The sequence below is a fragment of the Hippopotamus amphibius genome, chromosome 16 (genome assembly GCF_030028045.1).
Source record: "Hippopotamus amphibius kiboko isolate mHipAmp2 chromosome 16, mHipAmp2.hap2, whole genome shotgun sequence".
In the NCBI taxonomy this organism is placed as follows: Eukaryota; Metazoa; Chordata; class Mammalia; order Artiodactyla; family Hippopotamidae; genus Hippopotamus; species Hippopotamus amphibius.
The window spans coordinates 18,893,933-18,919,644 of NC_080201.1; the positions used below are offsets into that span (position 1 = coordinate 18,893,933).

At 59.4% G+C, this 25,712-nt stretch overlaps 1 protein-coding gene across 2 annotated transcripts in view; it reads left to right on the plus strand.

Moving 5' to 3' along the window:
• ATP6V0D1 (ATPase H+ transporting V0 subunit d1) overlaps nt 1-25,270 on the plus strand; it is a 37,278-nt gene extending 12,008 nt beyond the window's left edge. Inside the window, exons 2-8 of one of the 2 annotated variants that reach the window (XM_057711368.1) lie at nt 10,689-10,860; nt 19,035-19,213; nt 20,604-20,683; nt 24,012-24,089; nt 24,215-24,391; nt 24,497-24,574; nt 24,671-25,270. In XM_057711368.1, the coding sequence (XP_057567351.1) occupies nt 10,689-10,860; nt 19,035-19,213; nt 20,604-20,683; nt 24,012-24,089; nt 24,215-24,391; nt 24,497-24,574; nt 24,671-24,832 (926 nt within the window). In that variant the 3' untranslated portion in view covers nt 24,833-25,270. The remainder of the gene's footprint in view (nt 1-10,688; nt 10,861-19,034; nt 19,214-20,603; nt 20,684-24,011; nt 24,090-24,214; nt 24,392-24,496; nt 24,575-24,670) is intronic. The other variant, XM_057711369.1, reaches the window with a different exon arrangement.
• The last annotated feature ends 442 nt before the right edge of the window (nt 25,271-25,712 follow it).

The window sequence follows — 25,712 nt, forward strand, 5'->3', positions numbered from 1 at the left end:
CTCTGGTCCTGCTACACTGGTCCCTCCAGGAGATGGAAGATTCATCCTCAGGACAGACTCTGCTCCTCCCAGCCTTCTTCAGCACTTTGGGGGACATGTAGGGGTGCATGTGGTACATACAGGTGCATATGTGTAGGGTGACTCTGGGAGAGACCCAAATCAGGCACCCCAGACTCTCTAGGGTATAGGTACATACAGTCATGTTATCAAGTAATTGACAGCTCTCCACCCTGCATCCCAATTGGGAGGGGTCTTTCCATGGGCCTCCCTGGCTTCTGACTCATCCAACACCTACTCCTTAGCCAATTAAAAAAAAAAAAATCTATCCTGCGTGGAAATATTGGCCTTCCTTCTCTTTTAGAGGCAGGAAAACCAAGGCCCTGAAGGGTCACTTAGTAGGCTAGGCCTGACGCCTGCTCTGCCTGTCTGCACCCAGCACCCTGCAGCTCACCCTGCAGCTCGAGGGGCTGGGGTGGGGCTGCCCCTGTGTGAGTGTGGGTGGTCCAGAGGGGTGGCGGGGCGGACTTGTGGTGGCGAAAGGGATATGTAGAGGAACAGTCCTGACTGGGTGCCGGGCACGGCTTTCCTGGCCAACTCTGGCCTGGCCCTGGGCCACGCCTTGTCCCCCCTTGGCCACTCAGGCAGTGATTTTCAGGCTTTGACCTCAGCTGAGGCTTCATGTTTGGCTGGCGGATGGGGCTTTCCCCTCTGAGGAGTCATCTGTGGTGTCTTTGCTGCTGCAACTCAGCTTTTCCTGCCTGCCACTGCTCCACAGCCCCGGGCCTGCCCTACACCTGCTGTGAGTTCTGCCAGGGCTGCTTCATGGATCCTCAGGCCTCTGGGCTCACCCTGAGCCCCTGCATGGCCCTGAGGAGCTGGGGTTGCAGACAGGCAGTGAGATCCGGGCCTGATCAGGATAGTGGCAGAGTTGGCCGGGCCCCTGGAAGGAACCTATCCAGCTCTCTTATTTTACCTGGGAAATTGGGTCCAGGTGAGGCCCGAGGCCTTGCTTATGGTCTCCTGACACCCATCTTGTCTCCTCCTGTCCAATCGCTCTACATTTTTTTATTCTTTCCTTCATTTGTTCACTGAAGGCTGCCTGGACTGTGCCTCTTTGTACCCGGCCCCCACCTCAGGAAGGGGTGGTCAGGTGAAAGAGGCCCTGATTCTAGGGCCCTTGCCGTTCCCCCAGGCCTTGCCATGTTGTATCTAGCGAGGAAATTAAGGGTTGGGAGTCGAGGAATACAGGTGAGCTGCGACCCATGACCCGGCACGTAGGGCCCAAGGCTGCCAGTCATGGGTTGTAGCTCAGCCACCCATGCCCTCGCCCAACCCTTTAAACTCCAAGCTAGATGCCATGTGGCAAGGCCTGGGGAAAATGAGCGTCCTAGAGTGTTATCCCTCCAGCTTGGCCCCGGCCCCATGCCTCCCTGTCGTCCCCATTGGCTTCCATCATTTGGACCTAGCTTCTGCTGTGAGAGTCCCCGAGCGGGCGACCACCTCTTTCCCGGGGCCGGCCTGAATGCTGACCAGGCTCAGTCTGGTGTGTTGCTGCTTCCCCTGCACACGTCTGTCCGCCCCTTGAGAGGGTGGGTGAGGAGGTAGGGGTGCTGGACAGGACCGGCTTGGATACTACTGCTCCTGCCACTTCCTGCCTGGCCCAGGCCTCTTGGCTCTGTTGGACATGGGTATGAAATGGATCCCTTCTGCTCCTGGCTCAGGTTGCTTGGTTTTGTTTCTGCGAGCTGCAGGGAATGAGGCTTCATGCTGAGAACAGCATGGCTCACAGCCCCAAATGAGGCCTGATCCTGTGAGCGCATCCACAGGGCCTAGGTCTGAGCACAGTGAGTATTTGCATAGCTTGGACTCTAGGTACCTTGGAGCTGGCAAGATGCTCCAGCCAGGATCCAGCCTGACCTGGTTTAGTTCACTGGGAACAGCAGCCCTTGGGGGCCCTAGAACTGCCTTCCCCTAGTTGAAGCGCGCTCCAGCTTTTCTTAGGGTCCTATGCATGTAGAACAGAAGCCAAGCATCAAGGGCAGAGAGGACTGCTCAGGTGGTGTGGGCCAGTGGACCCAGGAACCAGACACGGGCATGAGCCAGCTTTTGAGATGCTCTCTGCCACAGCTGGCCTTCCCTGGGCTGCCTGGCACCTGGTCGCACCAGACCACTTTACCTCTTCTCAACACCCAGGCAAATGGACATCTTTGGGAAAGTGAACAGAAGCTCTTCCCTTGCAGCTCCAAGTCCACTCCAGCCTGCAGGCACTGTAACTGTGGTGGTAAGCCTGGAGAAGAAAGAGGTTGTTCAGGGTCAAAGTACAGGGCAGCAGCAGAGGTGTGGCGCTGCCTCCCAGGGCGAGGCTGGCGTGCTTGCCTCTCAGCCTGGGCTGTGGAGGGCAACAAGGGAATCTGCGCTCCAAGGTCTGTGTCTCCTGGGACACGCCAGTTCCGTGGGGCCCTGGTAGGGACGTCCTGGTGAAGGGCTATCCAGGCGGATCTCCACTCAGTCAGAGGAGAGCTTCTTGGAACTTGCCCTGGGTGCAGCAATAACCAGTTCTGCCCCTCCCTTTGGCACGTGGGACTGTCACCTGCCTGGCACCCTCCTGACTGTCGAATGGGTTGACTTCCTCATGGGCTGTGAGTGATGCTTTCATTCTCCCAGCCGCAGGGACAAGGTGTTCCTGAGGGTAATTAAATGTGCTTCTGCCACCACCTGCCACCTGTCTCGGAGCAAGGAGAAGGGTGGTGAACCTGAGTCAGGCGTCCTGCCGCCTCCTAGACAAGGGCAGTGACACTCCCACTTATCAGATCCCTGTATCTGATATGCTGGTGGGTGGTATCATCGACCCCGGTGTCAGCTGGGTCACGTCTACAGATCAGTCCCACCCCCCCCTTCTCTGAATGCCGCACCTCACTGAGAAGTCTCCAGTATGAAACAAAATGCCAGCTTAGGGACCTAGGAAGGAGAACTCATTGTCCTTTTCCTGCAGGATTTCAGGCTCACGCCAGCTGAAACCCAGTAACTTGCGTGTGGCCGTGCCAGCAGTAGACTCCAGGTTCTTCCCAAGACTGCTGGCCCGCCAGCCTGGGGGCTTCCCATGGAGCAAGAGCTGCCCTTGGCTGCACCAGCTCCCGCCTGCTCCCGAGGGCAGCAGGGCAGAAGCTCACCATGTGGTGGGTGGTGCAGAGGTGGGTCCTAGCCTCTGTCTGGGTCCCTGGGGCCAGGCCGCCCAAAGCTCTGTATGATCCTGCTTGTAGGTGAGGTGAGACATGGGTTTGGGGACAGGAGTCCCAGATTTTGAGCCCACTCTGTTCGTCCTTCCCCAGGAGATAGCAGAGTGTGGCCTGAGTGTGTGCGTGCCTGTGCTGTGCAAGGCCCCCCGGGGACAGGACACGCCAGAGCCCCCGGGCAGGGTTGGGGCCATGGGACGGAAGGGCAGGGGCACCCTGTGGAGCGCTGAGTGGGACGGCCTGAGCAACAGCTCAGAGTCAGAACACAGACCACCTGACTGGGGCTGAGCTCTGGGTGGGATTCTCTCTGCCAGGAGAGAGAGACTCTGCCGTGCTGTGCTGTTTTCTCTGTATAATACTTGTCTCTGTTCAGTGTCTAACCTGGGAGGCTTGCACTGCAGGGCCTTTCACCAGGTGACCGGCCAGGAGCCTGGGTCCAGAGGTTCCACCAGCTGCTCAGGGCCAAGCTGTGGGACCAGGTTTGAATTCAGGTCACTGTGGCCCCAAAGCCCAGGGTCCCCTCCCCTTGACCCACTAAGCCACCTAAGGAGCTATGTCCTGAAACTGGTGACCTGGCAAAATGGGGCTGCAGAGAGGGGCTGTGGCTGTGCGTGGACCTTGTACTGGGCTAGCAAGAGGCCATGGCATGTCAGTTTGGGGTGGGGGCAGTGCCGAGGCTCTGGATGGGGAATGCCAGGCAACACCTGAGGGAAGAGAGGAAGAGCTGGCATTTGAGAGAAAGAGTTGAAACCCAGGGCTAGTCAGTTACATGAGGTTTATAGGAAGTCTGTGATGGGCCCTGGCAGAGGCACCAGAGGAGGGTGCTAGGTCTGTGCTGTAGCCCCCAGGTGAACCCAGGTATGGTTTCCATGCTGTGGCTCCCACACTGGGAGTTCCAGAGGTGGTGCTCTGACCCTGCAGAGCCAGTCAGCCGGTGCATGCATCTGCTTTGGAGCGGATATGAAGAAAAGAGGTCTCTTCCACCCCTAGAGCCTGGGGAGGAGACTCAAACACAGTCCATTTGCCCAAGGGGGTTATGGCTCCATTGGGCCACCAGCCTGGCCATCTGGCCGTCTGTCTGAGTTTCCATACTTTGAACCCCTGGAAGTTGCAGCATTAGAGAGCCCTTAGGGCAGAAAGAGCACTGGAGGTAAGAGTCCAGATCCAGTCCCTTCAAAGCAGTCCCTTCACCTGGGTCCAGGCAAGTGGTAGAACAGGCTCCAGGGCTCTGCCACCCTCACAGGGAGTGGCAGGATGGGCATGCTAGGCTCTAGGGAGCATATTTGCACATCTGGTTTCACTCAGTGGGCCTCAATTCCTGAAAACCCCTGAGCTCCCCAGGAGAGCATCGTTGAGTGACCTCTGGAAAAGCAGAAGTGAAGCCTGGGAACACTCTGTCCTCTCACACTGTGCTGTGGCCAGCTGGCCAGCAAGGCCCCTCCGTGGGCCATGAGGCCGTGGGTGAGTCTAGAGCAGGGGGCCGCCCCGCCTAGTTTACTGTGCCAGGGCTGCCTCTGTGCCTGCTGGGCCCCTGGGGCAGCGTGAGACCAACCCCTGGCCTGGGCCAAGACCCTCCCTTCCTGCTTCCCTGGGGCCCTTGGGGAGAGGCTTCAGAGGCTTGGGGACTGGAGACGCCATGTGCTGCCTACCCCTGGGAGCCCTGGTGGGGCTGAAAGATCACTAAGGGCTGGCAGGATCTAGGAAAGATTTCAGGAAGTGGATGGGAGGCAGGGCTGCCCAGCTGCCACCTCTCAAGGCCTGGCTGGAGCTGGCCGTCAAGCCCACACTTGGTCCTTCAGAGAGCAGAGAGCGTTGGACAGGCCAGGGGTCCCCATGCCCTCCTGCTAATTAGGGGTGAGAGTGGTAATCAGAGGTGCTAGCTGGGGCCTGGGCTCTGCTGCTGAGGGGTTTTGGCCCAGAAGACCTGGGTTGGGGGTAGGCAGGCAGTGGGGGGTCAGGTGGCAGTTATGGGGACTCCTTGAGTCTGGCTTGGCCCTGGGAGGAATAGCCACGCCAGATGGGTATTCAGCTACAGCCTGCCCAGGTGCCTTCAGAGAGCTCAGCTGGATCCTGCTGGAGCGGGGCAGTGGTTTTTGACACAGGCAACCTCAAGGTTGACAAGGGTGTCCTGTGGAGGAGGGAGGGAGGGCTCTCACTTGCCAGGCTGGGGGTGTGCCCTCCCAAACCAGCCTCTCTGGCTGGGCGTGAGGAAGTAGCCCTGTTTCCTGCACCTCAAGGGCTTCTCTTTTGGGCATCCTGTAGACTTCCCTGGAGCACTTGCTTGGGGCAGAGGTCACAGGCAGGTCGCTCTAGCTGGAGAGCAGCACAGCACCGGTAGAGCAGAGAGTCAAGTGCTAAAGCTGAGGCAGTGCTAGGGCCCAAGGGTGTGGGGCCTTGCAGGCTGGGAGGAGGAGGCCAGGCTCTGGGGCCACCGGGGCTGTTGGGTAAAGGTGACTGAGACACATTGGAGTTGGAAGGCTGCACTCTGGTGATGGCGTGGAGAGTGGACTTGGGAGCAGAGCGCCAAGATGTGGGGAAGGAGGCCAGCAAAAGGGCACTGTGGCGGTGAGGAGCCCTGGGCAGCCCTGGGAGGTGAAGTTGGGATAGTCACCAGAACCTCAGGACAGGCAACACTGGGAGGCACAGAGGTCTGGGAGGGTCCTGGGTGGGGCTGAGGGGTCCTGCGGAGCAGGCCCAAGGCCCTCATGGGAGGCTGGAGGCACTGGGTAACTGAGTTGGTTGGCTTCCTCTGAGGAGGGCTTTAGGTTGGACTGCAGAGAGAACTCCCTGACAGCAGCAGCATCTTCTTGGTCGTGAGAACTCAGCCTCTGAGGAAGTCTTTTGCTGTGAGAGATCCCAGACTGGCCAGACATTCCTGGTGCCGGGCCACGGATGGGAGGATTTGGGGTAGACAGCTGGGCTTGTGGGTAGACCAGAGCAGTCCCCCGCGTCTGTGCTAACCAGAACACTGCGCACGCCTCAGCCCAGGCACGTCTGGGGCTCTCGGGGGCTGTCACCGAGGCTCTCAGGCTGCTGAGCTCAGGGCGCAGAGCAGAATTAGCCCTTGCCTTTCCAGAGCCCCTGGCGTCCTTGTCTGCCCTCAGGGGCTGGGCCAGGGCTGGGTGGCCAAGTCTCCCACGAAGCTATCAGCAAGTTCCAGGCCTCTCCTCCTGTGCTCTGATCCCACCCCCAGTCACACCTCCTCCACATCCCTCAGAGAGAGCAGGAAGCTGGAGGGGAGGGGGATGCTTTGTAATGGGCCCGTCCCGGCCCTGAGGACTGTATAAAGGGCTTGGGGCTGCCAGCCACTAGGCTGGGCCCCAGGTTTCTCAAATAGAATCAGAGCTGGTTCAGAAGCCCTGTGTGGTCTGAGCCTAAGGATCAGCTAGCCTGCCTGCCCCCAAGTTGCCTTCTTGGCTGGTGGGCTGTCCCCTCACCTTGGGTCATAGGGAGAAGTGGGGTTGGCCCGGGAAAGTGGTCTGGAATGGCCCTTTGACATCATCACTGGGGGCTTTTAAAAATGAGTTTCCTGGTAAGGAAGACTCCTCAGGCCTTGGGCTGGATTCTCAGTAGAATCTCCCGGGTTTGCTGTGATTCGACAAACACCAGCAGAAACCACCCGGCCGTCTGTGTTCCAGCAGCCAAGTCCCCAGATGCAGTGTCAGCAGAACGCGGCAGCCAAGACACAGGGATGTTTGCTTTAAGGCCCATGCTAAGCCCCGGCGGTGGGGGGCATGCAAGGGAGAGTCCACCCATCAGCTTTGCCCCTCTTGTTCATGTGTACTAGCTTCTCAAGGAATGGCTGGTGCCACAAGTGATGCCACAGGGATTGTCCATGAGTCATGACAGTCTAGGGCCTCTGTCAGGTGGGCAGTGAGTGTCCAGGCTGCCTCCGAAGTTGTGGAGGGGCCTGCTGTGGCCCCTGTTGCCTCTGCCACCTACCAGCTCTTCTGGATCTGAAGTCTGTCTGGGCAGCTGGGTCCACATCTGAAAGGCCCGTCCTGGGCCAAGGGCCGTGGGAGAATGGTCAGAAATGTAAGGGGTTGGGGTAGAGAGGAGGCCAGAGTTGGGGATGGAGAGCATCTACCAGGTCTGATCTATATCCCTGGCCCCTCTATGTTTGACTGTGGGACTCTGAACACATTTCATGTTTCCCCTGATTTCCCTTTTCTGAGTCTGTGAAATGGGCATGGCTGGCAGGTCCAGCACACAGGTTGCCCCTGGCCTGGGGACTAAGTACTCAGCAGGGCTCCCTCTGTTTCCAGTTAGCGTGGGTCTTGGTTCCCGCCTTGTGTTGGAGTGCTGCCTCCCACCTGATCCGTGCCAGGTGTTGAGTGGAGTTGGTGGGGGCTGGAGAGGAGAGACAGTGCTTGGCGGTGGGGGAGTTGTGGAGCGAACCTGCCCAGGGAGAGCAGCCCCTGGAGCAGAGGTGAGGCTGGAGCAGAGAAGTTTCATGCGGCTGGAGAGCTTGGGCAGCTCTAGCGGAGGTGTGGCACAGCACTTGCGGAAGACTTCCGGAGGCAAGTGCAAGGATGCTGGGCAGGGGTTGGGGGGAGGTCCCTGGATGCTTTGGAGGGTAGGAATCAGGAGGCTGGGCTGGGGTCCAGGGCCCATATCCACTGTCCTAGAGAATAGTGGGGCCACTGGCATGAGGGGCCCTGCCAAGAGGACTGGGTTTTTGCCCTGGTTTATTGCCGTGTACATCTGGTCTGGCTTCCAAGCCCTGGCTGTGACCTGGAGAGAAAGGACTCTCACCGCCTGAGAAGGGCTCTTTGCTAGCTGCGGTGGCTGGATAGATACATGGACAGGTTTTAGCAGGCAGCTGCTGCGCCAGACCATCTGACCCAGAGCACCACATCCCGGCCCGGGCTTCCAGCCACTGTCTGCGCTGCAGTTTCCCCAGGTGGAGATTGGAGCACCTGCTGTGCCTGGGCCAGAACTCCCTGCCCACTAGTTTTTTCAAGTATCCCAATGTTTAGTGATAGATAAAAGATATAAAAGCAGGGCATATGACGTATGACTCGATAAATAGAGTTAATTTCAGTATGAAAATAAGAGGGACCGATTTGTATCCTCATCATTTGTTTCACCCCACCAAAACCACTTCGAGGGCATTAACGATCTCTCAAAGCCGATCAGTTTTGTGCAAGTGAACCATGTTTCTTTAAAGACAAACAGTAACAACAAAAACTTGTGCACTTATCCAGAGTCAAAGATATTGAAATCTAGCCTGTAAAACCCATTACTAGAGGTAGAAATACAGGCTTATGCTAATACAGCGAAACCCCTCAATTAGAGTGAAGAATTTTTCTGTAACAACCAAATGGTTCATCAAATACTGCAACAACTCGAGCATTACTGAGCAAAGCACTTTCTCACCCATGCCTTATTCCAGGCGTAGGTGGGCTCTGGCCAGACTGGTGAGGAGAGGGGGAGAAGGAAGCGGGGTAGGGCTTACGGCACACGGCCTGGGGCAAGGACGGAGGAGGGTGCACACCTCCTGGGCAAAAAGGCAGCGGAGTCCATGGGGCAGAGCAGGGGGCTGGTAGCGTCTCCTTGCCCCACCTCACCCTCAGTTCTGTCCCCCTTTTGGGTGGCCATGGGAAAAAAAGGTGTGAACGGTGGAGCGATGGCAAAGGCAGTGAATGATGAAGGCCTCCTGCAGGCCTCACGAAGTTCAAGTCCACTCTGAGTGCCCAGGAGCCACAGAGGACATGAGCGCTGCCTGCCACCCAGGTGCAGGTGGGAAGCGGCCACTCCAGTAGCACACAATCCCTTCCCTCCCTCCATGCCTCCCTCCCACATACTCTTCCATCTCTTCTTTGGCAGGCCTGACTCTGGGCTGGGAGCATTCTTCTCCTGATGGGGCACCGGAGGGGGCACCACAGGGGTCCCCTAAGTCTGCAGAGCAATGACGTGCCCCTCTTGCCCTTCCTCTCTAAGCAGCCCGGGATAGCATAGCCCTCCAGGCCCACAGACACACGGGGAGGCCTTAAGCCGAGGAGGGATGCTTGTGGAAATGTTCACCACTGTCACCCTGTCATCCTCTGGGCAGCCTTCCCCGGGGACAGAAAGCATGCATTCCTCAGTCAGCAGCAGCCAGCCTCCGCTCTTGGGCCTTAATCCGCACTGGCACACACATGCACACACGAGTCCCTTCTTAGCCACTGTCCTTGGTATTGTCATCACTACCGCAATGTCCCCTGTTTCAGAGTCCAGGAGCAAACTCTCCTGCTCTCTTCACCAACACTCTTCCCAGTCTTCCATTTATTCCATGGTTACTTATTAAATATGCAAACACACATCTCTTGTTCTAGGCTCTAGGATACTGCAGTGACCCAGAGTCCCTGCTGTCATGGTTTGTGTGCCCTGTGCCAGATGGGATGGGATGTGTTACAAAGAAAAGTGGCACAAGTGCAGGGAGAGAGTGGTGGGGCTACAGGAGAGGCCTCTGGAGAGGGGCATTGGAGGAGAGCTCATCACTTTGCAGGCAAGGGGACAGGGAAAGGCCCTGAGGTGAGGATGTGCAGATGAGTGATGAGGTCTGCCTGGTGTTTTAAGATTGCTCTGGTTGCTGGATGGAGGAGAGAGTGGGGGGCAGGAGGCGTGGGCAAAATCTATGAGACTGTTAGGTTGCTGCCACGGTCCCCCTGGGGCTCACCTGTGCTGCCTCCCCAGGGCCCTTCTGCTCTGTCCTCTCTGCGCTTTTCCCTCACTCCTGCTCTGGAGAGCTCAGCAGAGCCTGTGGGCGTGGCTTGCCTGCCTCCAGCCGTTCCTCAGGCAAGGCCAGTCTTTCTCCTCAGCCTCATCTCCCTCTCACAGCGCTCATTTGCTCTCTAGGCCACTCCTCACTCATGCCGTCCTGCTGGCTGTTTCTTTTGCCTTTTCCTGTCCCTGCCTTTTGCCTGGCGCAGCCTGCAGTGTCTTCTCATCCTCAGTCTTGTCTTGGTGCCCTCTCCACTTTACCCGTGGCCTGGGGCATGTCCTTCATTTCATATGCATCATTTTGGCCTGGGGGTATGTTGGCTTCTCCTCTAACCCTGAGGCTCTGGAGGGTAGGGCCCACATCTTATTCTGCTCTAAGTTAGGGCCATCCTGAAGGCCACCATGCAGGAGAGCCTCAAAGGCTGTGTGTTGTAAATGGCACCTTGGTTTGGGGTTTCCCAGGTCTTCTTGTCGTTTGGGGGAACAATGGTTCTACTTGTGTTTGGACTCTGGGGCAGAGTGTACTGGCTCCTGGCCCAAGGGTCTGGAGCATCTCAGGGCCTTGGCCTGACTGCCGTGGAGTAGGCTCTGAGCCAACAGGGAGGTGGAGCTGGGGACAGGAGGTCAGGGTAGCAGCAGGACACAACTGCACGGGAGGGGCTGGGACCTAGCGTTGGGGTGGGGACAGGGACTTGGGGTCCTGGGGAGGCTCAGCATGGCTGGCTCTCACCCCCTATCCTTGGGTGTCAGACCTGAAGCTGCACCTGCAGAGCACTGACTATGGCAACTTCCTGGCCAATGAGGCATCACCACTGACAGTGTCCGTCATCGATGACCGGCTCAAGGAGAAGATGGTGGTGGAGTTCCGCCACATGAGGAACCATGCCTATGAGCCGCTCGCCAGCTTCCTGGACTTCATTACGTGAGTGTTCTCTGTCGTGCCTTTCCCCCCACTGGGTGGGACAGCTCCTCTGTCTGCAGAGTCCTCCTGGGTTAGGTGGCTGGGCTGGTCATTCAACAGCCCTGGGCCCAGGCTACCACCTGTAAAATGGGGTCAGCAGCCACTTCGCCGCTGTCTGGGGATCTGGTGGGCAGGTGCGCGTGTGCCATGCTGTGGTCTGGATGAAGCTGCTTTCCACGCACCCCTGGTGTTACAGAGACCAGGGATGACGGGAGCCCTTTCCCTCGTGCACCCTATAGCACTCACCCTGAGCACTCACCAGGCCCCCACCCGCCATGATGGGGTCGGAGGATGGGCAGCGCTCTGAAGAGTCAGGTTTTGGGGAAGGATCACTCAGGCCCTGTGACTCTGTCTGGCCTGAGGATCGTCTGTCGTCTCTGACCGTGGCCCTGGGTCTCAGGGAGAAGGGAGACAAGGTGGGGAGGGTGCTGAACACCCGGCTGCTTTTCGCAGCTCTGGCTCAGGTCCCCATGCTGACGACCCTCGGCTGCCCAGCGTTCTTACTGTCTAAGCCTTTGTGGCAGCCCTGCCTCCACTGAGCTTCTGGAGAAGCGGAGCTGAGGAAAGGACCCTGGGACCTGCAGGCGGGGAGGGCACTTGGACAAGGCAGCCTCTGCTTGCCAGGTGTGCCTGTGGGAACAGGGAGGTGGAGAGGCCCCCTCTGCCAGGATGGCCCAGGGAACCATGAGCCAGGACCTGGTGGACAAAGAGATGGCCCCTGCCCAGGTGGCTGCCCAGCACAGGTGGTGGACAAAGGCATTGGTGGCTGCCTTACCTGAGCTTGCTCTGCATTGCTGGAGTGTGTGTTGTGGGGGAGGCTTTCCAGGTACGCTTCTGGGGACTGTCTAGCTTTAACCATTCCCTGATGGTGGAGCCTCCAGATCTGTGGGATCTGGCACACCTGCCACACGTATACTTGCAGGGACAGGGCTGGATGTCTGCCTCCTGGCTTGCTTCCCACCCCCAGTCAGGAGCAGCCGTTTACTCGAGATCCACTTGCTCAAGTAGGGGCTGCAACCAGAGGGCTCTGTCCTTGGGTGGGGGCCACAGGCTGGGACACTCGAAGGGCTCAGGCTGGGAAGCAGGCTCTCTCCTGGCCACAGGCCTCCTTCCAGGGGACCTCCCTGCTGTTCTGGCTGGATCCATAATCACCCTGCCCTGGCCCCGTCAAAGTACAGCTGACATGGTCTTTCTGGGCAGGAGGCCAGAGATGGGGTGTGTCTCAAGCTGCCGCATTGGGGGTCATACTGCAGTGCCCATCTGTCAGTTACCCCATAGCCTGGGCCTGTGTGTCCTTTACCCCAAGGCCAGAGCCGAAAGACATACCAGGAAGCAGTGCGTTTATTGCCATAGCCCAGCCTCACCTTATTTGCACAGGGCTCCTTCAGCTTCCTGGTGAATGTTCTGGCCTTGCTAGCTAGGCTGGCCAGAGGAGGCTGACCCCATGCCAGTGGTCGGAGGGCAGATGTTGTCCATCCTGCTGCCTGCTTGGCCACCTGCCTGTGCCGTCAGCCCCTGGCCTGTCTTAGCGCCCTCAGAGGCTTGGTTTCAGCCTGCCAGGCCATGAAACTGGAGAGGGCCCTGAGCGTGACTGAGGCCGCACAGCCGCCAGCTCTTTGCTGGAGGTTGGCTGCAAGCACCAGGCCTGCTTAAAGCAGCCAAGCACTATCCTGTGGCAGGCTGTCACTTCCCCGCCCCTTCCATTCATGGGTGATTGTGGCTCACAGTCTTCCCATCCCCTCAGTCCTGCTCTCTCAGGAAGAGCTCAGCAGCCACGTGTTAGCTCGTCTAAGTCTGTGGCTGTGTGTTCATGACCTCGTCATCTTCAGTGACCCGCTCCTCTGCTCTCTGCTTCAGCCACGCCCACGGTGGCTGCCCAAGACCATGTCACCACCTGGAACTGCTCCACTCCTGAAATCGCTGAGTCAGGCACCCCCTCTCTACCCACAGCCTTCAGGCCCTCCAGCCCACTCTCAGTCCCTTGTGGGACACGGGTTCCGGACTCAGCAGGGCTCTGGACCTTGCTTCCTCCCCCGCCGCCCCTTCTGTCTTCATTTTCCTCACCCCCCAGCTGAGGTTCCCTGGTCCATCATTCGAGCACTTTTCTGCCAACATCCGCAGCACTCTTGGCCGCCCATCTCATGGTCCCGCCCGGCTGGCAGCTCCCCAGCCCTGGAGGAAGCCCAGCAGCCTCCAGCTTGGAGGCGCCCTCCCCAACCTCTGCTGCCGGGAGCAGAGCTGGGGAAGCCAGTGTTGGGTGGATTTTCCCTGCTGCCAGACATGCATGCTCACCAGTTCAGCTGACCTGGCCTGTCCCTGCCCAGCTTGCGCTCCCTACTCAGCACCTTGCAGCCCCCCACCGAGGGTGGGAAGACCACCTCTCCATCTTAAACACCATCCATCTCCTGCCCCCAGCCTTCTCCCTGGGTGGATGGCCCACCCCTTCCTCCACAGAGACAGTAGAAGCCAGTCTACCTCCCAGCACTGCATCTGTATCCCCCAACCCTGTTCCAGTGGCAGAGGTACCCTCCTCTTCTCCTGGATCCTCCTGCCAATGGTCTGAGTCCCCTCACCCCACTCCCTGGACTCTGAGGGCCACTCATCTGCATTCCTGTCTGTGCAGCCCCTTCCCTTCCAGATTCTTCCCAACAGCATCTAAACAAGCTCAAATCTCTCACACCATTAAAAACCCATCGTGTGTGGCCTAAACTTTTACATTCACTCTTTGTTCTCTCACCTCTTCCATCCTGAGCCTCCAGTTCACTTCCAGCCATGCCATCACTCCACCACAAGGCCTCGGCTAAGGTCACCGCTGACTTTCATGGCCAAGGTCTCCAGGCCTAATAGGAGTCACACGCGTCCTACCTCCTTCCAGCAGCCTCCTTCCTCTCATGGTGTCTCTTTGATTTAACTCCTGCCTCCCCTGCTGCTCCTCCTCTTCCTCCTCCACTCCACCTCCCTAACCTCCTCCACCCTAGGTCACCCCAGGAGTAAGGAGTGTTGCAGAAAGGGGTGAAGCCTTCCACAGGGGCCTGTCTAGGGGACCTCCCCAGGCTGGGGACTCACCACTGGCTTCCCTGAGAAGGTGGCTGTTTGGCTGAGGGGAAGGGCATTGAAAGACGAATGGGGGAAGGCTGAGGGAACCATGCATATCCCGAGCAGCTGGAGCATGGAGCCCCTGGCTCTGTGACCCTCTGGGAAGAAGGCAGATACCCTAGAGATGTTCAGAGGAATGTTACCAGAAAGGAGATTGCCATCCCCTGGGTAGTGGAAGCATCAGCTAGACACCCCATCCTGGGTTTGGGGGCCTGAGGGAACAGCGCTGTTGCTGCACACAGACAAAGCCGGCCCAGTTGGGGCAGAGATTGGGACCACCACAGAGGTTACCTTAGCTCCAGCCTTCAGAATCTCTTACTGCCTTCAGAGATGCCCCAGGATGGCTGGAACAGGCTTCTGCAGGAGGCAGTGAGTTCCTTGTCACTGCAAGTAAGCAAACAGAAGCTGGACAAGGTCTCCTCTGCCCTCCTATGTTAGAGACAGTGTCCAGCACTTTTGTAGATCCCAGCCACCCTTGAGCCAATACACTTGGCCGGTATCAGCTCTGGGCCAGGCCCAGTGCCAGGAGGGAGGGAGACTTATGGATGCAATAGGATGGGTGCCGGTGGTGCAGATAGCTTCTGTGGAGGCCTGTGGCAGCTGCCACAAATGGAACCAGGGGTCACAGGAAGCTTTAGCATTGAGAGGACTCCAGGGTCAGATGAGGTTCAAGAGGCCACTCAGAGAGTGGGTGGCCGGAGTGGAGGCAGCTGCCTCATGTGTGGTAGACAGGCCCTGAGTGAGAGAGGTCCCCGTGAAGTAGACTGTCATCAGTCATGTGGTTTTGAGATGATTCAGCTCAATTTCATGGTGATAACATGTAATACATCACTGCACCAAGGGCTTCTTCCAGGCCCAGCCATTCACTTGCTGTCTGACGTGGGAGGGAGCCTCTTTAGGGTTTCTCAGCTTCAGAGGTGACCTTGATCTAGGCCATTCCATGATGGCATCCCGTAGGAGAGTAGGCCCCAGAAGGGAAGCTGGGAGAGTGGCTTGTGGGAGAAGTGAGTTTGGTCTCTGGGGATTCCCAGGTGGGCCCCGAAGGCCTTTGCCCTAGCTAAGTGAGCCTCCCCAGAGGGGGCTGTCCCCAGTGTTTAGCACTTGCCTACAGCCCAAGTACCTATTAGCAGAGCCTGGGCACAGTGACCTGCACCATCTGGGAGAGGTGAGGTCTCATATTCTACTGTGCCAGGAGCCTCAGTGCCACCAGCCTGGAGTAGGCAGCTGGAAAGAAAGTTTGTCCCAGGACAGTGGCTTAAAGTGCCCAGTGGGCCTGTCAGCCCACCTGCCACTCTCCCCCGGTCACATTTTTCAAACCTTGGGCTCTGCTGGGTCATAGCGGGCGTCAGGTATCCTTAAGCCTCCCTACTTTGGCCCCCCAGCCTTCACTGTCCACAGTCACCGCTCCTGAGATGATGGCAGGGTCTCTGTAGGCTGGGGCTCTAGGCCTGCTGTGGTTTCTGGGTCCTGGGCTAGACCTGGCTCTGGCCTTGAGGGAGAGCCTGCACTGACACTGTTCTCCTGCGCCCGAGGGAGAGCATGCAGGTGCTCTTTGACGCCCAGAAGTCTCAGGTCAAGTAGGAGGACCCAACTGGACCTCAGGAGAGGGACAGGATTTTAATAAGGAGAAGGTCAGGGCATCACTAGCTCTGCTCAGGGTGGAACTTCAGTCATCCTGATTGCAGAGGGGAGACTGAGGCTTGACAGGTAATGTGCTGAAGCAGTAGCTTGATATCTCTGCTCACTTTCCACCTGGGCAGGGCTCTGTAGGACCCAGATGTGACTGAGCACAGGTCGGATTACTGGCAGCCTCTGCCCTGAGCTGTAGATGGGCCAAGTGGCCGGGTAGTAATCAGTGCCTCTTATCCAGCACCAGGCTGGGCTCTGGGGCCAAGATGATGAGACCATGGGAGCAAGCCATCATGCTCCAGCAGATGGCACCAAAGGGCACAGCAGAGGGACAGGGTTTGGCTAGGGGCTCTGAAGACTTCTTGGAGGAAGTGGCTTTCTAAACTCCATCCCAAGACTTCTGTCAGCGCAAGCTGACTCACGAAGGCACAGGGTGGGGGAGGACCTCTGGGCAGAGGAATACAGACTGCCCCACTCCCACCCCAAGAGGGCCTGTTTGGCCTGGCGGGCAGACGCCTGTCCACTCCCCAGCTGTCTTTCTCTGGAGGGAGACGCTGACCAGCTGGAACCTCACACTCTCCTATTAAGGCCAAATGAGGGGAGGACTGGTGGAGTGGCTTTCTGGGGGCAGGGAGGCAGCTGCTGAAGCCGGACTAGGAGGAGGAGGATTTCCCTGCCTGCAGAGGCCTTCACCTTGAGGGAAAAGCGGACAGCTGGGCCAGCATCATCTCTACCGTGCCCTGCCTCCTTCCATCCCAGGAAAGGAGATTGGGCTGTCATTGGGCAGGGGAGAGAAACGGGCTGCTGCCATAGCAACCTTGCAGTTGACCTGGGGTGGGGAGCTGCTGGGCCTGGCACAGGGTCCTCCAAGGCTGGCCTAGCCTAGATTAGAGAGGGCCTTGGAAGGGGCTGGAGAGCTTTACTTGGCTTATTAGCATTTCCCTTGGTGCCCAGCCAGGACTTCTAGCAGAGAGTCTGGGGGCAGCCAGGGGGTGCTATCACCAGCCCCCACATCCGCTGTCACGGCTGAAGAGTGGATCGTAGCCGTCCTGTTCCACGTCACTGGAGGGATGGCAGCAGAGCCAGACGGTGGACCTTCCCACAGGGCTCACCTCCGCGCTGAGTCAGGACCCTGATGAGCACCAAGGCACCTCCCTTGGGCCCTGACGCCAGCCCCATCCCCAACATAAACGAACATCCTGTGGTGCAAGGAGTGGGGAGCTTTAGAGAAAGGAAACTGACTTGTGGAGATTCCTCTGAGAAGACAGGGCTAGATGGGGAGTGTAGAGTCGGGGCACGAGGACCTGGATGTGGGTGGAGGTGCATGGACACTGGCCAAGGGACATAGTCCTCTGCTTTGTGGTGTGACAGGGCCTGGAGCCTGCAGTCTCTGTGCTTTCTATCCTTTGACAGTGGGGCTGGGGATGCTGATGGTGGTGGGGTTCGTTGGATAGCACAGCTCGAAGAGGTACAGCATCCTCCCTGTCCCTGTCCAAAGTCTGGTGAGAGCGTGAAAGAGCATCTTCCGGTTCGGGGGTGGGGTCTTCATGGCTGTCTCAGGGAACATGATGGCTAGGGTGGGGCTGGATGGGACACAGGTGGAGTGTGGCGGGAGGCGATGTGTGGTGGGTCCTGCAGTACGTGAGAGTCCCTAGGCATCAGGGGCAAGAGGGATGTGCTGTCCAGGGTGGGGACGGTGAAGGCTGGGGCTGGGGACCAAGGCACAAAGCCCTGGCGGGCTCTCTCGGAGGTTCCTCCACTCTGCCAGCTCTGTCAGGCTGGGGGCAAAAGGCTGGCTCTTTGGGCCCTTTGGCTTGCAGCTGTGAATGGGCTCTGCCTGAAGCCCTCAGTTTGAGAAGGCAGGCCTGTCTCTTCTCAGCACACATCCTGTAGCTGACCCAGCCGGATTGGGGGCGGAGAGAGGGCAGCTGCCTGGCCCCAAGCCCAGGAGAGCAGAGGTCATAGCAGGGCGCTAGGCTGGGTGGGAGCTGGGGGAGAGTGTAGCAAGCAGGGGGGTGGGGGTCAGGCGGGGACGGGAGCTGTGGTTTCTTCCTCCTGCCGCCTTCCTGGCAGGCCCTGTGGGAGCTCTCCTAGTAGCCAGCCCTCTGAGCTGAGGCCTAGGCCACCGCCTCCTTCCTTTTCTTCCCTTGGAATTGGGGGCCACTTGCTACCTTGGACAGACGCAGCACTGGATACTTAAGATACTGTCACAGGACAGCCGTAGGCCCACCCAGCAGCCAGGGCGGGGTCTGTGCTCAGTGCCCAGTTGAGGGCAGCAGCCTCCAGCCCAGCTCCCACCCTTCAGTGGGAGCCCCTGCTGGCCTTGGAGCGGCTCCCCCAGGCCTCCTCCAGCCGCCTCATGCCCTGAGACCATCACTGGTGACAAGCTGGAGGAATGTCGTGGCTCCTGCAGCCTGACGGGCCCTCTCACCCTCTTTACCCCCTTCCTCTACACAGAACTCTCGGCCTCAGCCCCTTCGTGGCGTTGTCTCACTGGTGGGGGCCGAGCGTGCCCCTTGCCAAGTCAGCTGGGCGGCGCCGCCCCCCGCGCTCCAGGCCCCTGTGCTGCACGTGCACTGCCCAGAGCTGGCCTTCTGTGCCGCGGGGGACTGACCTGAGCCCGCACTCCTTCCAGGTCTCTGGGTCTCCTCCAGGCCACCCTGCGGGGATCCTCAGGCCCTAAAGCATGTGGCAGCGCCCTGTCTGTGGAGTGGGCTGCACAGGGCAGCTGTCTGCCTGCTCATCTCAGCCTCACTGACCTGGGGCCTTATGCCAGCTCTTTTCTGGTTTTCCCTGGAGAAGCGTCTCCCCATTCCACTCCTCAGCCTTTCCTCCTGTTGCCTCCGCCCCGCCCTGCAGCGGCCAGAGCGACTGTGGTGCTCCTTGCTCACATCCTGCTTGTGGATCCCCCATGCTCAGACGAAGTCAGGACCCTCAGCCGGGCCCACAGGACCCATCTCCAGGCTCCAGCCTGCTGGCAGCACCGCCCCGCTTCCCTTTCCTTTCCAACCCTGACCGTGCTCAGTTCCTCGAAAGCGTCCGCCACTCAGTGAATGCCTCCAGGTCTTTGCACACACTGTTCCCTGTTCCCAGAACACGCTTTCATCTCCCAGTTCTTTCATCCCCCAGACTGGCCCACGCGCCACACCTCCACATGCCCATGCTTCCCGTGTCCTGCCAGAACCCTGTTCACACCCGGGGGGTCGTTACACTACCTGCCTTCCAATCACTTGTGGGGCATGAATCCTCCCCCCCTCCCCCCGCCGTGGAGGGGCCGTGTCTGTCCTGTGCTTGTGGTACCGGGGGAGGGGGCACCCTTGGGCAAGGAGAGGAGCCTGCGGCCGGTGGGGGCCGGGGCATGTGCTGTGCCAGGACTCAAGGGCTGCGCCTCTGTCACGCGCCTCCTGCAGTTACAGCTACATGATCGACAACGTAATCCTGCTCATCACTGGCACGCTGCACCAGCGCTCCATCGCCGAGCTAGTGCCCAAGTGCCACCCACTAGGCAGCTTTGAGCAGATGGAGGCTGTGAACATCGCGCAGACACCCGCCGAGCTCTACAATGCCATTCTGGTGGACACACCCCTGGGTGAGCTGCCCTGGTGGAGGAGGGAGGGGGTGGGCAGTGGCGGCAGTGGCGGTGCCCGCGTGTGAGGTTTTCGGACCTCCGGGGGCGGCCCTGGGCCAGAAAGCAAGGCGCACCCGCTGCTGCGTACCTTTTTTCTCTTCCCTTCCACTTCACCTCCCATTCTCTCCTCCTCACCCTGCCTTTTGCTCCCTTCCTGTTGCTTTTGCTGGGCCAGGCAGACTACCCCCAGGGCCTGACTCAGACCGCCTAACTCTGTGAATCTGTCTCATTTCTCTGAATGCAGAGGAGGCCTGATCCCACAGAGACTGGAGAGGGTTCTGGGTCCCTTGGAGTCTTGGGAGCTCTGATAGATGGAGGCCCCTAGCTGGGCTGGAGTGGCTTGCTGCCTGTGAGGCAGAGGAGGGAAGCAAACAGCTTCACTTAACCTCCACAAAGCAGGTCCCAGGGGCCAAGTCAGGCAGTGTCTGGCAGGATGCAGAGTTCATGTCAGAGGCCAAGGAAGGAAGGGGAACTGGGAGCTTCCTGCAGGGCCCCGCCTAGGCAGCACTGGCTCCTGTCTGCCTTGGAGGGAGGCTGGGGAGAAGGCACTAAGGCTGTCACCAGCTAGTGCCCTCACAGCCAGAGTCCTAGTCCCCAGGGCACCACTTCCAGGAAGCTGCCAGGGTTGAACAGCTGGGCCCTCAGCTGCACTTGGTCTTGCACTGAGAGGCCTAAGCCCTACCTGCTGGCCTTATCTGCACAATATCTCATCTTTCACAATAACTCTGAGCTAGTTCTGGGCTGTTGGTGACTTCTTCAGTTTCTTCATCTTTAATGAAGAAACAGACCAGTGAGTTTGTGGGGCCCCTGGGGAATCAAGGGCTCTGTCCTGCTTTGGCCTCTAATTCCAGTCCTCCACTGGCCCCCTGGGTCACTGGTCCATGCTCACCCAGCTGTCACACTCATTCCTTGTTCTGAGGAGAAGGATGGTTTTCCAAATGTGGGCCCCAGGCCCTCCTGGGAGATGCAGAGACGTGGGCGTCAGGCCCAGAATCCACAGCTGCCCCTTGAGAAGGGAGGATGTCACAGCCTCTTATGCAAGCCTTTCTTTGGCATGATCTGAGCTTGGGTCTGCCCCAGAGGCGATTAGATCATGTTATGGCTGGCCGCCTCCTCTATAAATCAATGTTAGGAGCAAGAAGGCAGGAGAAGCTCAGGTCAGTACACATGGCCTGGAGCATTGCTTCTAAGGCAATAGTCCAGGCCAGGTTGGGTGCCCCCCAATTCCCAGACAGATGGGCCTTGTGGCCGGGGTCCTCTGTGCCCTGCAAGGGCAGTTGCACATCCGCAGGATTCTTGCCTAGGCCGAGTCCACTCGCCCACCCCTAACACCCACATCTTCCCTCCCCAGCGGCTTTCTTCCAGGACTGCATCTCAGAGCAGGACCTTGATGAGATGAACATCGAGATCATCCGAAACACGCTCTACAAGGTAACGTCCCCAGGCCCGGTGGTGGCGACGTGGGCGGGTGGGGCTGCGGGCGCGGTGGGCTGGTGATTTATGTGGGGTGCTGGGACAGGACGCGGCTGCACCGGGCTCTTCTCCCAGGGGCTTATCCGCTCGCTCTGTGGCTCCCGTGACTGGTGCGAGACTGCATGGAACAGGTTCTCCATCCCTCAGGCCCAGATAAAATCAGCAGGAGTGGCTGGTGCCCTGCAGCTTGGCCTGTCAGAGCGGGCTCCTGGATGGCCACTCCCCCTGCATCCAGAAGGGTTACTGGCCACCACCCAGACCACAGCCCTCAGACTCACCCCACCTGGACTGTCGCCAGCAAGGACAGGCACCTGAGCATGGTGGGAGGGACCCAGCCAGGCATACTAGATCCCTGTGTCCCTCTCAAGTTCCCAGGTCTGGAACCAGGGCCATGTCCCACCATCTTCAACCCCACCCACCTCTGCTTCCCACCAGGCTGTGGGACAAGCTGATGACCCTTGGAAACAGAGTGGGCTTGGGATTCCTGGGTCAGCACTGCCCCGGCCCAAAGAGGTTAGGAGCAGGGCTAGGAGCCAAGGAAGGGGGCCCACCAGGGACCAGTGAGGGCTTTTTGGGGCAGACTGGGCTCTGGCCATGATGAGGACCTCTGAAGCTGGAACCTCTGATGGGTCAGGATTGGGCAGGCCCTGAAGGGGGCCTGGAGATAGCACTGGCCAACAGCCCTGCTGACGTAATCCTGAGAACATCTGTCCCTCGGATCTGTGTAGTGAGGCTCTTCTCCTGCCCTGGTTGGAGCTATGTGGCCAACACAGTGGAAGCCTGAGGCTCAGGCCCTCCAGCCTTCCTGCGGGGGTCTGGGCCAGAGTGCAGGGAGGGTCTGAAGGGAGGTGCAGGGCCTACCTGGAAGTTGTAGTAGTGTAGGCAGAGGGACAGCACATGTAGAAGCAAGTGTGGAACACGGGCCAAGCAGTTTGCTGTGGAAGTGCAGGTTCCAGATGGACAGTGGGAGACAGGTCTGGAAAAAAAGGCAGGCACAGGATCAGGTCATCCAGGGTCTTGAATGCCAGGCCAGACGTTTGAATTTTATCCTGTGGGCAGCGTCAGCCAGCGACGGTTTCCAGCAGGGCCGAGTATCATCAGAATGTGGAGGACAGGCTAGAGGGGACAAGACTAGAGGCAGGAAGAGTATTGGCTTCTTTATTCCCCGGGGCTGCCCTAGGAGCTAGGTAGGCATCCGTATCCCCATTTGTAAGATGAGGAAACCGAGGGCTCAGAGAAGTAGGGCGGGTTGCCTGAAGCCACCTGCTAGACACTGGCAGCACTGCGCATCACACCTGGCTTAGCCTGTCTGCAAAGCAAGTGCTCTCATCTGCCTGCTAATAGGGAGAGAAGGAGGGTGATGGGGAGGGAGGGGTGAGGGGCGGTGGGGGGGAGGCAGGCAGAGAGAGCCAGCTTGTGTGTGCTAGTGCTCGTGCCCTCCCCACCCCTCGCCTCCCCCACGCAGCGCTCCTGCCCGCCCAGCTGGCCCATGGCCGGATTCCTTGCCCTCAGGCGGGGTGAGGGGTGCGGCTGGCCCCCCAGCCTCACCCACACCCTCGCCGGGCCTGACTGGTTCTAGCTGGAGTCACTAGCGAGGGCTGCCTGGGCACCGACTTGTAAACACCAACCCAGTGCTGTAGGCACCGTGCCAGGACTGCCTGTCAGGCGATGTCCCAGCCCAGTGGCCACAGATGGGAGATTAGACGGACCCCCAGGAGCGGGTGGGAACCGTAGGCAGCTGGTGCAGCAGACATGGGCTGGCAGGCTCCAGGGGACAGGGTGGGGGTGGGAAGGTGACCTTGGTACCTGCGCCTTGGGGTCTTGCCAGTTTCTTCAGCTGCTCAGCCTCCAGAAGAGAGTCTGGGCCTCTTCCACCAGCCTCTACCACCTTGGGGTCAGCCGCTCCAGGATCAGTCTAGTTGGGCAAAGACGGGTGGCTTCCCCCACAGATAATGACTGCAGGCCCCGCTGGGGAAGCCCTGGAGATTTGGACACGTGCAGCTTGGCTGGCCACGGGGAAGGAAGTGGCTGGGGACAGTTCCAGAGGGACTAAACAGTGCCACTCATCCGATGGCAGCTACCATCCCAGCCCTCTGTCATGTCGGGGTCCAGTCGCCCCTTCCAGGCTTCTTACTCCCTGACCTGTTCTAGACTTTTATTTGCTGTGACCCCAGGGGTCACCTCAGGCCTTCCCCCGAGCCCAGGTTGCCCAGTGCTGCTGGCCAGGCTTGGCCTGTCCTCATGGACTCTTGGGTCTCATCTCACCTGTTCTCTTGGGGCAGTAGAACCTGTGGCCCACGTCAGCGGGTAGCGGGTGGAATGTTCTCTGCGCCTTGGAGGGCAGACCTCAGCACAGAATACTTTTCCTGCCTCCTAGCCCTCACCCCCAGCTCAGAAAAATAGTCTCTAGACTGTGGAGCTGGAGTCCCTGTGGCCGTGCCACCACGTGGGACCCTGGAGCATCTGAGTAGAGGGAGCTCCCCAGGGGCCACAAGACTGTCCCCACTTCCTTGACATGGAGAGATTCAGGGAAGGAAGCCTGGGCCTAGCTGGTTTCAGGAGTTAGTCCTGGGAGGGACCTGAGGCCTGGGCTGACCTGGCTTCTCCTCACGCCCAGCAGATTCAATTTGCCTGGGCAGGAAGTACTTGTTCCCACCGGCCGCCCGAGTGTCCAGCCATCACACTGCAGGGCTGACGTCCGTGCAGGCAATAACCATCTCTCAGCAGGAGCTGGGCTGACAGTTCGGTTCCTGCTGTGTGGCGCCTGGGAATGACCCAGGGGCTGGAAAGAGGAGGAGGTGCTCTTTAAAGTGAGGTGCTGAGAGGGGCTGGGGCACCCAGTCCAGGCCACCTCTGTGAACTCTCAGCCGTCACCATCCTTCACTAGCCCATCGACATGTGGTGTTCCGAGGGTAAGGAGGGGAGGTTTGGGGGGAAGGCAGACAGAGCAGCAGGGGGGAGGCAGAGCCCTTATCTGAGCCTGGTCCTCTGTGGAATGAGGGTGTAGGGGCAGCACACCACGGAACAGACAGTGGGCCAGAAATTGCTCTGGCACTGCTGGGTGGGGGGAGGCAGCAGCCTGCTGCTGCGTAGCTGACTAACAGTTGGGAATCTGTGGATGTTTCAGGGGCTCTGACACGGGGGTCGCGCTGGCCAGTCCATGGGGATGATGTTTGGATTCACCGTGAAAGGCTGGGGAGGGAAGGAGGGAACTGTGAGGAGGAGGCCTGGCAGGCCCCCCTCGAGTCTCCCTGCCTGGGCTGAGCAAGCGCCATGCTCTGCACAGGCCTACCTGGAGTCCTTCTACAAGTTCTGCACCTTACTGGGCGGGACCACGGCTGACGCCATGTGCCCCATCCTGGAGGTGAGTGCCTGCCCACCCTCCCGCCTGCCGGTCCCCTGGCCCTGGCCTGGGCGAGCTCCTGCCAACCGACTGGCTGCTGCCTCCCTCCCCATCCCTTTGTCCTTGCCTGTGACCTGGCCCTACAGTTTGAAGCCGACCGTCGCGCCTTCATCATCACCATCAACTCCTTCGGCACAGAGCTGACCAAGGAGGACCGTGCCAAGCTCTTCCCGCACTGCGGGCGGCTCCACCCCGAGGGCCTGGCCCAGCTGGCTCGGGCTGATGATTACGAGCAGGTCAAGAACGTGGCCGACTACTACCCGGTGAGTGCCCTGGCTGGTGGACGTGGGCAGGCGTGTTGGCAGCCACACCCCCAGCCCACCTCCGCCAGCCCTCATGCCCGTGCTCCCCCCGCCTCCCCGGGCCAGGAGTACAAGCTGCTCTTCGAGGGTGCGGGCGGCAACCCTGGAGACAAGACCCTGGAGGACCGATTCTTCGAGCACGAGGTGAGTGCTGGGCCAGCCCATCACAGGGAGGAGTTGGTGGCTCAGGCCTGAGTCTGGTCACAGCCACCTGCACACCACTCCTGCCTGTGTCTGCAGGTGAAACTGAACAAGTTGGCCTTCCTGAACCAGTTCCACTTTGGTGTTTTCTACGCCTTCGTGAAGCTCAAGGAGCAGGAGTGTCGCAACATCGTATGGATTGCTGAGTGCATCGCCCAGCGCCACCGGGCCAAGATTGACAACTACATCCCCATCTTCTAGCACCCTGGCTCCCCACAAGTGTGTGTGTATGTCTGTGTGTGTTGTGACAAAGCTCACGGCTCACCTACCTTCCCTGGGGGGTAGCACGCTGTCCTCGTGGCTGCCCAGCTTCCCTGACCCTCTCTGAGACTGCTCTTGGGCCTGAAAGGGGGCTGGGCACCTCCCCCCACCAAGAATGGACCAAGACCCCCCACCTCCAGAGTAAGGAGGCCCCCTCAGCCCTATGTTTACAGCCGCTGACATGTCTGAGAAGCATGTGGTCACTTTTGTGTCCCTCCCTAACCTGAGAACCCCTGGGGGCAGCGTGAACCTCCTGTTCCCTCAGAGGGTCCCCCAGAGCCATGGCCCAGGGGCAGGGTAGAGCGTGTGTGTCCTTGGGGAATGGGGGAAGTAGCTCTGCGCCTCTGAGATAATAAAAACTGCCCTCTCTAAGCCCAACTGTCTTCTGTCTCCTTTGGGCCCCTGTCCCTCTCCCAGATCCCCAACTTCCCTCAGGCCCCACCCTTGTTGAGCCCAGCCCTACCCACGCCTTCTCCCTCCTTTCCTGCGGTGGCAGCCCCAGGCCGGCCCTGGCCCTGGGCAGCCGGATTTCTCAGGGTGGGGGAAGTCAGTGGAGGATAAGCCGCTTCCCCTGCTGGAGGCTCTGACAGGCCTGTGGAGCTGGCTCCTGACTCGAGGGCCCGCAGGCCTCCCTAATCGCTTCAGTGAGCCCCAAAACTCTCTGGGCTGGGGTCGTTACCCCCACTCCACGATGAGGAAACCTGTGGATACATGATCTGCCCAAGGTAGTCGAACGGGGTTGGGTGTAAACCAGAGTCTGTGCCCAGAGCCTCGGCCCCCATGCCGAGCCCCAGGGGCTGCCCAGGCAGTTCCCAGTCTG